Raw genomic sequence first — 13,553 nt, 5'->3', positions numbered from 1 at the left:
GGCAATATGATAGTATAGTATCTTTCAGAACATATATTAACTCACTTGGATTTCCAACATACTGTTAGAAGTTGCATTTTGTGCCCTTGCTGGCCAGCTTTGTATTATTTATTATTTTCAGAAATATCTGTTTAAGCTCTTTTTTTTTTTAGTAACCTCCATATTTTACCATATTAAAAATATGGCTTATGTGACACTGTGACAACCAAAGCAACAACTAATCTACCTTCAAAAGCAAGATGGATCAAGTTACCATGGCAAAAATATGAAGATAAATTGGTATTAGAATCCTAGCATAAGTATAAAACTTCCAATGTAATTCTTTTCTCAGTTTAATGGTTTTGACTGTTGTTTTTCTCGATTTCCCTTAATGCTTTAGCCTACAGTTTCCTCAATCTGCCTCTGCCTCTACCTACTCTCCTTACTAAGGCTTCTACATGTCATCTCCACACATGCTTTAGCCGATAGTATAAAATTTTAATGTTAAAGATAAATTTAATTGATATCTATTTATTAATTTTAAGTATAAAAAATATAATTTTAAATATAAAAGAATATTTTTTTAAAATAAAACTTTAATTATTATCATAATTAGTCTAATTGTTCAAATAAAAAATTGAAAATTTCTGGTTCAGTTTAATTTAATTAAAAAAATAAGTAAATATATGATTTGATTGAATATTTAATTAATAAATAAGTATTAATCTGATTTAATGTAACAAGTTAAAAGACGTGTCTCGTAAAATGAAAAAAACATATAATTATGTGAAGAATAATACATTAAAGAATTGTCTTGTTTTTAAGAATGATATATAATTTAAAATTGTTATTTAAAAGACTGAATAAAAAACTAAATTAAAGCTATTATGAAACACATCAAACAGAACAAAATGGTCACCTTCCAATTGTAAAGGCTTTATTACAAAACCCAAAATGGTAAAAGGAAACATCAAAAGTGCCTCAGCCCATTATGCAACAACGCGAGTTAAACAGGGATAAGAGCAAGCTTCTCACCCTTTCTGCAAGCAGTGTACTGAATGAAAAGAAATGCCATCAAATCAAGCAAAGATATCAAAGTCCAGTTAAGCATAGATGCTGCATGAAACATAGAAAAGGCATCAATAGCAACGTTGAAACATTATAATTTTGGAAAATATTACCAAAAAGATTAAATCATAACCAAACATGTTTTGAATTTACAAAGAAATAACACTCATTGTCATAGTATTCTTGTAAAGATATACGTTGAAACAAATGCCTCCTAAAGGGTGATTCTGTTTAACTACTACACAGGTCAATAAAAAATTTCATAAAAAATTAATTAAAAAAATATTTCTAAGAAACCTCTTTTATTATGAATGTTATTTTTTTTAAAATACATATCAAACATGAGAAATTAAATTTTTCAACCTATAATTTTTTAAAAATAAAATTTTGATCTCCTATCAAACATGCCCTAACATCATTCAAATATCATTGCCCAATACATTAATTTAAAATATAGTAGTAAATATTAATTTATTAATTCAAATATTTGTGTTCATTCGTTTGTAATAGTTTTAAAACTATTGATAAAAAAGAGAGCAATATTATGTTTAAATTATTAATAATCCTAATATTATCATTCAATAAAAGAGTTGCGTATTCTGCATGGAGTTTGTTGGAATTTGGAGTCGAATTTAGCAGACATAGCTAGTGTAAGTACATGCAGTTGAGTCATACCTCATGTGTAAAAGCCACTAAGAATGGAAAATAAATTTCCTGACCAGTTGTACGACGCCAGCGTGAACCAACTCCAAGCTTGTGGATGCTGATATAATAATTTCCTCTGACCTAATATTACATAGAAGAAAAAAAAATAGAGATGGATATTCAAATATAGATAGAAGAAAAGAAAACATAATCATTTTCTACATTCTAGTTTTTCTACCAAGCTAGTAAAATGGAATTGTTTCAATCCACATCTTTCATGGAAACAAACTAAATTTGTCACTCAGTCAATAGTAAAGAGGATACAAAGAAGTATAATTTAATTGATGACATTGTCATACTGTTAGTCCTTCGCATGTATTATTATTGTTGATCACGCAAACTTGTTCAAGTGGTTCCCCAACTCCTCGACTATCATCATGGAGAATACGCCTTGAGTAGTAAACATTGTGTTAATACTTTGTTTGCAATAAAATAATATTGAATTAGCATTAATAAAAGAAAGCTTGAATGCCTGTGAAGCATCAATTCCACCTCACCATCTTTGATGCTGGCTCCACCAGTTGCACGATCAACTAACATTGAGAACTCAGATTCCTTATCCTTAGTATAAATTGCAAGATTAAGCTGGACAAACAAACAAAAATTAGCATAATTTTATATAAATTTAATCAATTTTATAGAAGTTTGTTACACTACTACAAATTGGTCATTCAACATCGTTAAATCTACATCGATTATTGGAGACCGTTGTAGTAAAGCATGCAGTGGCATTTTCGTTATTTTAAACCAACTTTTTAAAGGAATTAACTGCGGTTTTATAAAACCGCCTTTGTTTTGAATGTTTCAAAAGCGGTTTTATAAAAACCGTCTTTGTTTGTAACATGATTACTGCGGTTTTAGTTAGCACCCGTCTTTAAATTCATCATATTTTGATTTTTTTTATTTTTTCATTTTCTAACGTTGAACGGCTTTTCATTTTCACTCCTTAGGTTTCAGGAGGGTTTCTTTCGTTCCTTTCTCTCTGTGGCTCCCCCTCCGATTCCGGCTCCTCCTCTGGTTCCTCTTCCCCCTCCGACTCCCGTTCCTCATGTCGCTCGCGCTCCTTTACTCGGTCCTGTTCTCCCTCGTGCTCCAAATCCTCTTCCCCCTCCTGCTCCTCTTCCTCTCCAAGCTCCCGCAGCCTCAGCTGTCCCCCGCAGAGGAGCCACTGTAAGGGGGTTTTGGAGCGCCGCCAGAACCACCGCGTTTCATGGATCTCGGCTGCTCATTTGTTTCTGGAGAAAGTCTTTCCTGATCATTGAATTTGAAAAATTAAAATTGAAGCCTAAAATGTTTCAGGTTTTTGCTGCTGATATATTCACCTCAAAGTTATGCAACGATGTTTCAAACCAGCAAGCGGGCATGCAATTCAAGAACAAGGTCAGTGATGACAATGACATTCTGCTTTTCGCGCAAAAATATATTAACCATCTATTTATATGTCCCTTTAAAAATGAGTGGAAAATTCAGCATTAAATTTATAAAAAAAATTGTAAAAAAAGAAATCCATTCCTAAATTTTCCATTTCCAGTCATACATACGGTGTTCTAATTGTATGTTCTTGGTAATAACGATCGCATGCAACAATATATTGGTTTGTTAAAGAAAATTTCAGAGATTGCGATTGTAAATTTAGTAGTGCTTATTTGCATACTTGATTTAAAACAATTGCAAGTATTGGCCCCGGCAGGAGTGAAAGACCCCATTGATGTTTTTATAACAATTGCAGGTTATTTGCAGTATTTGTTTTTATACTTTAGCAAACCCCTGTACTTTACTTAATGTTGCAGATTTAGTTTCCTTGAAAGGAAGGTGGTCCACACCTATTGTGACACCCTCTACCCCTCGCATATATATTAATAAAGGAATAAAAATTCAAATATTAACTAAAAGTATTTTTTTAAAACATTTTAAAATACAAGCCTTTCAAATAGGTAAAAGGCTCACATTCACTTTCTTCTACATCATATTCAAACTTGTCCAAATAAATAATAAAGTCATCTCGGCTCAAAGAAGGTCATCTAAGTCTCATACAATTAATATAGAACCTATATCCTAATGTCACATCCTATCAAAGCGTGGTGTTCCTGTGTCCTCTAGCATGAGGTTCTTCATAGTCATCCACCTATTCATCTACTCCCCCGAACACAAAGTTCAAGATCATCACAGGATTCAAACACAAACAACAAATCGGGAGTGAGTTATCACATTTCTAACTACTAGAGAGAAACAACACAACATATAGTAGCCAAATACAATTTACTTAGCATATCTCACATTATTTCATCACTTTGTCATTCATCAATCACACTTTTCATCCATCAATCACACCTTTCAATCATCAATCAATATACACAGGAATCACACACTCCGATCAAGACATAATAACACATCAATTTCATAATAAACAATTGGCAAGCGTATGCGACAGTTATGCTAAGACTCAATCCTATATGCAATGTGGTACCATGTCAGTGAAAAACCATCCTGGGGCGCTTAGGAGTACATAACAAGACACACCACACAATGAGTTTGTCAGGTCACTCTCACTAAGTAAGATCATAGGGAAACCAGTCAGGGTCACGATGTTTTGCGAGAATGCTCCAACCATATGAGATCAGCATAGGCTTAAAGGAGCACTCAAACCCGGTGACCCCCAAGGCATACACTCCGAAGAGTCCGTCAGGGCCTCTCCCTCCTGATTCAGGTCCAACCCCTAAAATAATTTTTTGCATGCAGACACTGCTCATGAATTATACAATACCCACGACCTTACACTCGTGTTTTAAACACGTTCAACACAATTGCGCTACGATTTAACACTGGTTCCTAAATAGGAAACCTACATTTTCTCTTTAACACTGCGCATCAACGCTTTTCTCAGGATAACACTGGTCGGGTTATTGTACAATTCATAGCTTACAACACAAGTAATTTCACATCTAGTGTTAACTACACACTTATCCACAACTAGAACTCATTCACAATTTCACTTCTCATAGTGTGACAATCCACCATCACATGTTTACACGTATCTCACAAATTAACACATGTTCAACTTTACACTTATACTCAATCTCAATAACAATATTATAATCTCAAAGCAACATGTTATTCTACAATTCATCACATACTCACAATTTGAATCATCATTTCATATCCTCAGTATAACAATTTATATAAAAGACCATCACAACATGAGGACTAAAACCCCTCAAATAATATTACACAATTATATCAAAATCATAGGTCAAAACATACAAATATCAAGAGCACAATTTATCAAGCAATCTTCATTAGGACATCAATATTTTATTTATAATCATAAAGGAAAAATTGTAATTTAACAAACATCCCAAAATAAAACCCCAATTTAATCCTCTAAGGATCCCTACACATGTTCTCACTAATCCCCAATTGTGAATAACTCATCCCTTACCTCTAAGCGGACTCACGTGTCTTCCGACAGCGATAACAACATCTCGAGCAGTTCCCTAAGATTCCTCCAGTTTCTCCTCCGACTGCTCCGATAGAGTTCCCAAACGTCAGAGAAACGTAAAAGGGATTGAAGCCTCCATTTGAACTATCTTCATGTGATTCCTTTTTCTCTGTCCACGAACGTCATCTCGAAAATCCCAACGGTCCAAGCGTAGGAAATTGAATTTCGAACAACATATCCAAATTTCATAATAATCCAACGGTTAACGAAACCGGGATCGTTGTTTTACCAAGACATCTCTGGGTTTCTGCGGGAAAGAAAAAGGCTACAATGCGAAGGGTGTTTCTCTCAGTTCAGACATAATATCGAAATTCCCAATGGTGAAAATGCTCGGAATTGTGTTGTGAACGTGGTGCTCATATTTCACGACGATCCAACGGTGAATAAGTCCGAGATCGTCGTTTTACTGAGACAGGTTTGGTGGCCTGCGGGAAAAGAGAGGGTTTTGAGAGAAAAGAGAAAAAACGAAATTGTGAGACAGAGGAGGCTGAGGAGTCAGTCTCAAAACTGACCTATCATGTTGCTATTTATAGCTAAGGGCATTTTCGACCTATTATTTACTCTATTTATTTATTTATTATTTTATAAAAACAAACTTTATTTTATTCTCTAGCAAACAAATAAATAAAATACCCTTTCTATTTTCTCTCAAATCATTATTTTAATTAATAATTATATCTCCTTATTTATTTATTTATAAAATCTCATCATTATTTTTAAAATTCTATTTATTTATAAATAAAAATTCTTTTTAATCTAGTTTACGAAAATTGGGATGTTACACCTATCATTCAAAGTCCCTTTATAAAAAAAATGGCTATGCAATGCAACCTTGTTTCATAGAAATAAATGAAAGAGTGTGAAAAGTTGGTGGGTCAGCACTTGAAGATAAAGAGTTAAAGGTTTGTGCTTTATAGTAGTTTTATATATAGTTGCAAAAACCATGGGTTACTTACAAGCAGATTTTGGTGCAGGTGCAACAGAGAAACAAATACTACTCATTTAGTGTGTGTGTGTGAACTACTGAAGAGTACTCCTCGGAAACCAAAGTATAAAGGTACAACTAGTTTATCTGCTTCTTGGCGTGATTCATTTTACTGCTTCATTCATTTTCATAGTTAGATAATTTCCCAAAGTTATGTTGTTGTATTCGATTTCATGGTTACTACTGCATTCACTAAAATCTCTGTCTTCCGGGATTAATTTCTGGTATCTATCTTCATCTTAGAGAGAATCTATCTTCATCTTAGAGAGGAAAATGGTTGTCCAAAATCTCAAAAAACTCTTTTTTTGTGGAAAGAAAAGAAATAAAAAGAAATGAATTAGACCATTTATGCATGTAAGTGATGGATCAATAAAAAGTAATACAGAACTCACGCTAGTGCAGCTCATGTTTTATATTACAGAACTCTTCTGATTAATATTAATATTTTAAAAAAAACATGACAGCAACATATTACAGAATGTTTTTTTTTTTTTTTGGTGTCATAGTCTATAGAATGTTTGAAAGAGTTTAAGGCATGTTCTCAAATTGCTACCTTATATAGTACTATAGCCTGTACACGCTTAGTGACAGAGAGAGAGAGAGAGGTAGTTAGTCGTGAGCAAAACTAAGCACTAGCGGTCCATGATTGAATTTGAAGTCTATCATATATATATACTAAAATCTTACATATTTTCGTATTTTCTTGAGGAAAACTAAGCACTAGTCGTGAGCAAAACTAAGCACTAGCATTTTCTTGTTTTATTTTCGTATTTTAAAATTATATATGAAGGTTCTTGGATATCTAATCTAATTAAATCCAATCTATCTAATAATAATAAATTTGTGAATCATTTCACACATATAAAATCCATGTGATACTTTAAGAGTAACTCTTAAAGTTTGGAGTTCGTATGTGTAACTTTTTATATAGAATGATGGACGACCATGCCTAATGCTTAGTATGTAAATTGTGTTTGCTTAACTGTGTTATTACAATACATAAATGGTAACTTGGCAATTACACAATTAAATGGTGAACAAAATCAAAATAAGTAAACAGTGATTGTGTAATTGCCAAATTAATTATTGATAATGGATTGATTTGTAAAAATTTCTTATTAATGCTTATTGATAATTTTCTCGTGTTATTAATGTTGATTGATTTTTTATTTATTTATTGTTCTATTAATGAAAAATTGTATAGAAAATAAATCTGGTATGTAATAGGATCTAATATTTAGGAATCTCTGAATGGATTTACAAATTTATTATTATTAAATAGATAGATTAGATTAAATTATATGATGAAAGATTATTTATTCTGGTAATCTCATTGGCTTCTAGTATATGTAAAATTATAGGTTGACATCTGTAATATATGTTTATGTAAAATTATAAACATTTGTATTATATGACACGTTGAAACCTTTGTTTAAAATTATAGGTTGCAACATATTAATATTTTAAAAAAACATGACAGCAACATATTACAGAATGGTTTTAAAAACATGACACAAATGTTGCTCTTCACTGTTACCATCAACTAACTAGTGCTAACTTATGTTTTGAAATTATCAATATGAGGGATCATAATATTCATTTCATTTTATTTTTTTTAAATAGTTATGAGTATTATTATTTTCCATTTCGGGAAAATTAGACTATCATAATATTCCCTTTTTAGTCTTTTTAATTTCTGGTTTCTACTTAACAATTTAACCATGACTAATCATTAGGTAGTGCTAATTTAACAGGTTTTGCAATAATGTAGCTTTAGAAAATCTGTTAGTAAATTTTCTTTTATCCTTTACTGCAGTTATACTACAAGGCCACAAGTAACTTTTCTTTTATCCAAAGAATTAACCCTTCTTGAAGTGTTCTTTACCGGGTGAATTTCTTGGAATTTTTTACATTTCTTAAGTTTTGTTATGCTCATTTTTGTTTGATTTAACTTTATTCTTGCATCCGGTGCTGTAGGTAATGAGTTGAGTGGTAAGGGCATTGGTGCAAGTGTTGGTGTTGCACAATATGGGAAAGACTTGATAAAGCTTAAACAAATTCTAAGCACGTTATACGAGAGCTCCAAGTTCAAGCCTTCACTTGTCGCACCTGGGGGATTTTATGAAAAATATTGGTATGAAAGGCTTCTTCAGGTTTCGGGTTCAGGCATAATCAATGTTCTGACTCATCATTTATATAATTTGGGCCCAGGTTTGATTGTCACTTACTTAATTCTTTCTACTATATAGGCTTTGTTACCAAATATTTGATAATCTAAAATATCTAGACAATCCTTCCTTTGTTTCTATTCTCATTTCTTGTGAGTAGTGGTACACTGGCATGAAATCAGTTGAGGCAATAAGTCATGTGGAGATACGTCTTAGCCTCCCATCTCCTTGATTGTCTTCAAAGCTACCGAAAGATGTTTACATTAATATGAATGCCAACATGAAATTGTGCCATGTTGAACTACCCCATCATATACTTTAATACTGATCATTTCTGTTTAATTTGTTTTTCTCATAAGTGCTTACTTTTTCCTTGCATTGAAAGATATGCACTGGCAACTGATATATAATATATTCATTTCAATATTTAACCTTATCAGCTTATCTTGTACCAAGGGTGATATACTTTGTTCACTTGCTTGAAAAATACTATTGTCTGTCATTCCTGATCGGTGTTTCTAAGTTGATTTCTCTTTCAGATAGTGATGAGCATCTTGAAAGGAAGATTCTAGATCCTGAGCACTTGAGCGGGGTGGAATCAATTTGCATCAAATGATGTAACAGAGATGACAGGGCATCAGCTCAAGTGATGCCCAAGTACCCGGTAGAAGTCGATCGAAAGGGTAAGGTAAGATCCCTTCATTTACCTTTTTCTTGAATGTAAATTACAAACAATTTTGAAAGGCAATATATATAGTTGAAGAAACACTAAGTCATGTGTACATTAATAAAAGCTTTTTCATTCTTTTTTCCTTTCTTGTATACATACAAAACCAGATGCTACTCTGTCAAAAGAAAAAAAAAATACAATTGCTACACATTATCACTCACTCCTAGTCTATCAGGCTAAATTACTACCGGGAACACCATGTTATGCAAAGTTGTAATTTAGAGAGCTAGTAAGTTTGGTATGAAATCAAATCATGATCTGGATTGTGTTCCATTTTCTGATTTCAGCAATTATGTGTCGATCTGTTATTTTATTTATCTCTTAACAGTTACTTTTTTTCACAAAACTATAATATGAATTCCACTTAGTTTCTAATAACTAGACATCGATGTTTCTATTTGAAAGGGATAAAGTGAGAGACTTGATTAGAGACTTGACTTTATATAAACTTATTTTGTTGCTTGCCTATTAGATTCCACACCTTCTAGAGCTTGGTATCAATGCAGTAGAGTTGCTGCCTGTCTTTGAGTTTGATGAGTTGGATTTCCAGAGGCGTCCAAATCCCAGAGATCACATGGTAAACTAGAAAAGTATTATGATGCACTTCAATTCAGATCAATGAGATAATCTTGAAATGCAAAAGATGTTGCAATTTGGAGTGATAGTTTTTATATTTCAGTTTTATTTTAGACAGTTTTTAATTTTCGCAGGTAACTTTATATCTCGATTAATTAATTTTCTCAGGTAATTATTCTTGTATTTATCTGTGATCATTTTCATCCTTATGCTCACACTTAGTGTTAGTGCAGTTTTATTAGGTAAGTATCATCTTTTGGAGCACCGCTTTGTGGACATTCTCTTTGATATTTTTTATTTTTCCCAGGTTATTACTTACTTGTAGTACCCATGGTAAATGTTGGGGTTGGCTAGTGTTTACCAACATGTCATATTTTATTAAATATAAATACTAAAATAGCTTGTAAAAAATATGATATTAATGACTAGTTATCAAAATATATTGTTACTCACAAAAAAAGGTTAGCTAGTGAAAAATTGATTGGATTTGTAAAAATATATTGTTACTCAAAATATATTGTTACTCACAAAAAAAAGGTTAGCTAGTGAAAATATATTTGAAAAAATTGATTGGATTTGTAAAAAAAGGTTATCAAAATATATTGTTACTCACACTTAGTGTTAGTGCAGTTTTATTAGGTAAGTATCATCATTTGGATGGCTTATTTTTTATTTTATTTTTTTCCAACTTACAGGGGGAGTAGGTATTACACACATGATTCAAAAGATTGAAAATAAAGAATACATGGGATTTGGAGACCTTTGCACGTACAGAAAATAAACGTTAGAGAAATTTATATACATTGATGCTAGCTTGATATATATATATATATATATATATATATATATATATATATATATATATATATATATATATATATATATATATATATATATATATATATATATCAGATTTCCTTATAAGATTTTTTTATTGAATAATTATGAGATTCTTGTTGTTAGAAAAGATAATGCTTTAATGGCCACCTCATTGTTCAATCGTGATTTATTTTTTATCCATTTATTCTTCACTCACAATCACCCTCATATTTTTTAATTTCCCCCCCAATGTTTTTTAATTATCGTGTAATTTGGCTATAATGTGAACTTATAGATTAAGTTGTGCTCCGTGCTTAGTGATGGAATACAAGTTTGATAGGAATTGTTTCAGCCAAAATCATCGTTTTTAATATTGTTAATTCTGTCGAAGTTTCATGCACACCTTTGTTTTGTATGTCAATTTGTTAAACTACAAAAGATTTGATTGTATTCATTCATAATGGACACGGAAGTTCCTATATGTCACTACCCTATTGTTGATTATGATTTATTTTGAGATGTCATTTCTATAGTACTATGATATAATTGATTACAGCCATATGTTCTTTATCATTTTTACAGGTAAGGTGGGATGACATAGAAGCTGCTAGGCGCAATAGGGTTTCCCCATTGGAAATTGAGCCATCTGGTTCTGCTTCAAATTCCATTAACTTGATGTCAGCTGGTTTGAAGTGGACCAGGATTGGAATGACTTCAGTGAAGCTGGAATTTCCCACTCCCGGTAAGTCACTAAGCCTGTGTTCTCTATCTGCTTCATTAAATCCTATTCCTATTTCCAAGTACTATAAAAGGTCGCATTAGCACAACAGCTTCCCTAGCTCACCAAAGAACCAAACCAAAGCATGCCATCATCCATGGCTTTCCTTTCACATCCTTATTTCTTTGCAGCTTTATCTGCACCTTTGACTCTTTTGGTGGTCCAAATTCTGTTCAGAAAACTGAACAAAAGGCATAATAGAAAGAACTACCACCCTGTTGCTGACACCATCTTCAATCAGATGTTGAACTTCAACAGGCTGCACCATTATATGACTGATCTTGCTGCCAAGCACAGGGCTTACAGGCTGCTCAACCCTTTCAGATATGAGGTTTACACCACTGAGCCAACTAATGTTGAGTATATACTCAAAACCAATTTTGAGAATTATGGAAAGGTAGGTACTTTAATCATAGCTAGATGAATTGTTATTGGTAAGTTGACTGTATTTTTTTAAGGATGAATAGATTATTATGCACATGAACAATTCTAAATTTTCCTACCAAATCTTTGTACTGATCTTCTTATTTATGGGTATCTTTAAATAAATTTCTCAATAAATAATTGTAGGTGCAGGAAAAAGGCGTAAAATATAATTAAACTTTTATCTTAAGTTAAAATTAGTTTATCTATAAAATACTTTACATAAGTTCTCTTATTGCATTCCTATTTTGTCCATGTGTGTTTCTGAGGATGATATGGATGCAAAAGTTTAAGGGTCTGTTCCTTAATGGGTTGGGTTCAAGGAATTGAAGAGCTTCTAGAATTTCTGATGTTGTAAAATCTGTTGTGTTGATTGGTTACTATTTTCCTAATGCCATATTTGAAAAATTAGAGCAACCAATTAGAATTATTGAAGGTTTTTCTGATTTATCTTGTACTGTTCTACTTCGGCAGTAACCATGGTATCAAAAAGTACTTATCGAGAAAAAAACTAAGGTAAAAAATATAGCAGAAACTTGCCTTAGAGCAAGGTCAGTGTTAGTTGTTTAATAAGTTGCCTATGCTAAAGATACTCTTAGGTGGTATGGGCATGTGTGGAGATGACATGTAGAATCCTTAGTAAGGAGAGTAGGTAGATTCATGGCTGCTTCTGGTGAGGTAAGTCTTGATTCCCCATTGAAGAACTTATTCTACTTTATTGTATTTTACTTGCATTAATTTTTAGGAACTTAGTTACGATTCTCTGGCACCCCCAATCAAGATAATTTATTGAGAAATTACAATTGCTAGTTTGATATGTGAAATGTATGTGCCGGTTTTTCGCATGACTGATTATCTCTATATATTGCTTTTATAATTGGAAGTTGCTTTTGTACTTTGGTATGGCAGTTCATTTGTGTGGGGTATGTTTGGATTTCAGGCTCTTCTGGTTTTGGGTGCTAGTGATTGCTCATAATTTGGAGTGCTGACCACGGACAGGATTCACGTGAACTTGTACCCAAGCTGAGTTTAAAACTGTTTCTCGATGTTCTTGATTTTTCACATTAGTCTTACATGTAGTTTGTGACTTTTCTATTAGTGGCTCAAATATGTGTATTTTTACATTTAGTAAACCACAATCATGCACTTTAACATCAGATCAATATTTGAAGGGGAAATTATAAATTTCGCAAAAATAATAAAAAAAATTCATTATTCTACATCGGTTGAGTGATAAACAATGTAGAAACCCTTCAAATTCTACATCGGTTGACTTATAACCGATGTAGAAACCTTGCCATTCCTACCCATTTCAGTAATGAACGATGTAGAAACCCTTCAAATTCTACATCGGTTGACTTATAACCGATGTAGAAACCTTGCTATTATTACCCATTCTACATCGGTTGACTGATAACCGATGTAGAAACCCTACCATTCAACATCGGTTTCAATCTTAGAACTGATGTAGAAAGCTCATATTCTACATCAGTTGAGCTACACAACCGATGTAGAAAGGTCGCCCTTCAAAGACGGTCCTCCAACCGATGTCGGTATTCAACGACACTGTGTTACCACCACGAGTCGTAACCGATGTAGAAAGGTCATTAGAACCGATGTAGAAGGTCTTTTTTTTTAGTAGTGTTAACTATAAAGAAACAATACTAATAAGCTACTCCCCTACCCCCTCTCTCAAGTTCTTCTAATTGATTTTCTTGTGGTTGATGCCATGATATAATTTTGTTACACGAATGACACATCCTGAAAAAAGAAGAGCATGCATCAAGTAAACCAATTAGGCATGATGCCAAAGTAGCAGCAGC

General features: G+C 32.5%; 1 protein-coding gene and 1 long non-coding RNA gene across 3 annotated transcripts; one reads left to right on the top strand and one right to left on the bottom strand.

Annotated features, from left to right (window-relative positions):
• Positions 1 to 962: 962 nt before the first annotated feature.
• Positions 963 to 2,155, bottom strand: LOC114379356. Its single transcript, XR_003659461.1, has 3 exons — positions 2,052 to 2,155; positions 1,723 to 1,833; positions 963 to 1,095 (listed from the first exon to the last, which is right to left on the bottom strand). It is a non-coding gene; the product is annotated as an uncharacterized LOC114379356 (long non-coding RNA).
• Positions 2,156 to 6,198: 4,043 nt separating this feature from the next.
• Positions 6,199 to 12,882, top strand: LOC114379494. Of its 2 annotated transcripts, XM_028338170.1 has the most exons (7): positions 6,199 to 6,308; positions 8,053 to 8,124; positions 8,214 to 9,092; positions 9,607 to 9,711; positions 11,112 to 11,271; positions 11,439 to 11,704; positions 12,671 to 12,882. In XM_028338170.1, exons 3-7 carry the CDS (start codon positions 9,054 to 9,056, stop codon positions 12,704 to 12,706), a joined length of 606 nt encoding a protein of 201 aa, XP_028193971.1. In that variant the 5' UTR covers positions 6,199 to 6,308; positions 8,053 to 8,124; positions 8,214 to 9,053; the 3' UTR covers positions 12,707 to 12,882. The 2 variants fall into 2 exon arrangements, with proteins under 2 accessions (XP_028193971.1, XP_028193972.1); XM_028338171.1 differs by lacking the exon at positions 8,053 to 8,124.
• Positions 12,883 to 13,553: the final 671 nt, after the last annotated feature.

Source organism: Glycine soja, chromosome 12 (genome assembly GCF_004193775.1).
Source record: "Glycine soja cultivar W05 chromosome 12, ASM419377v2, whole genome shotgun sequence".
In the NCBI taxonomy this organism is placed as follows: Eukaryota; Viridiplantae; Streptophyta; class Magnoliopsida; order Fabales; family Fabaceae; genus Glycine; species Glycine soja.
Note: the sequence above shows the minus strand (reverse complement) of the source record. Positions and strands in the feature narration are given on the sequence as shown.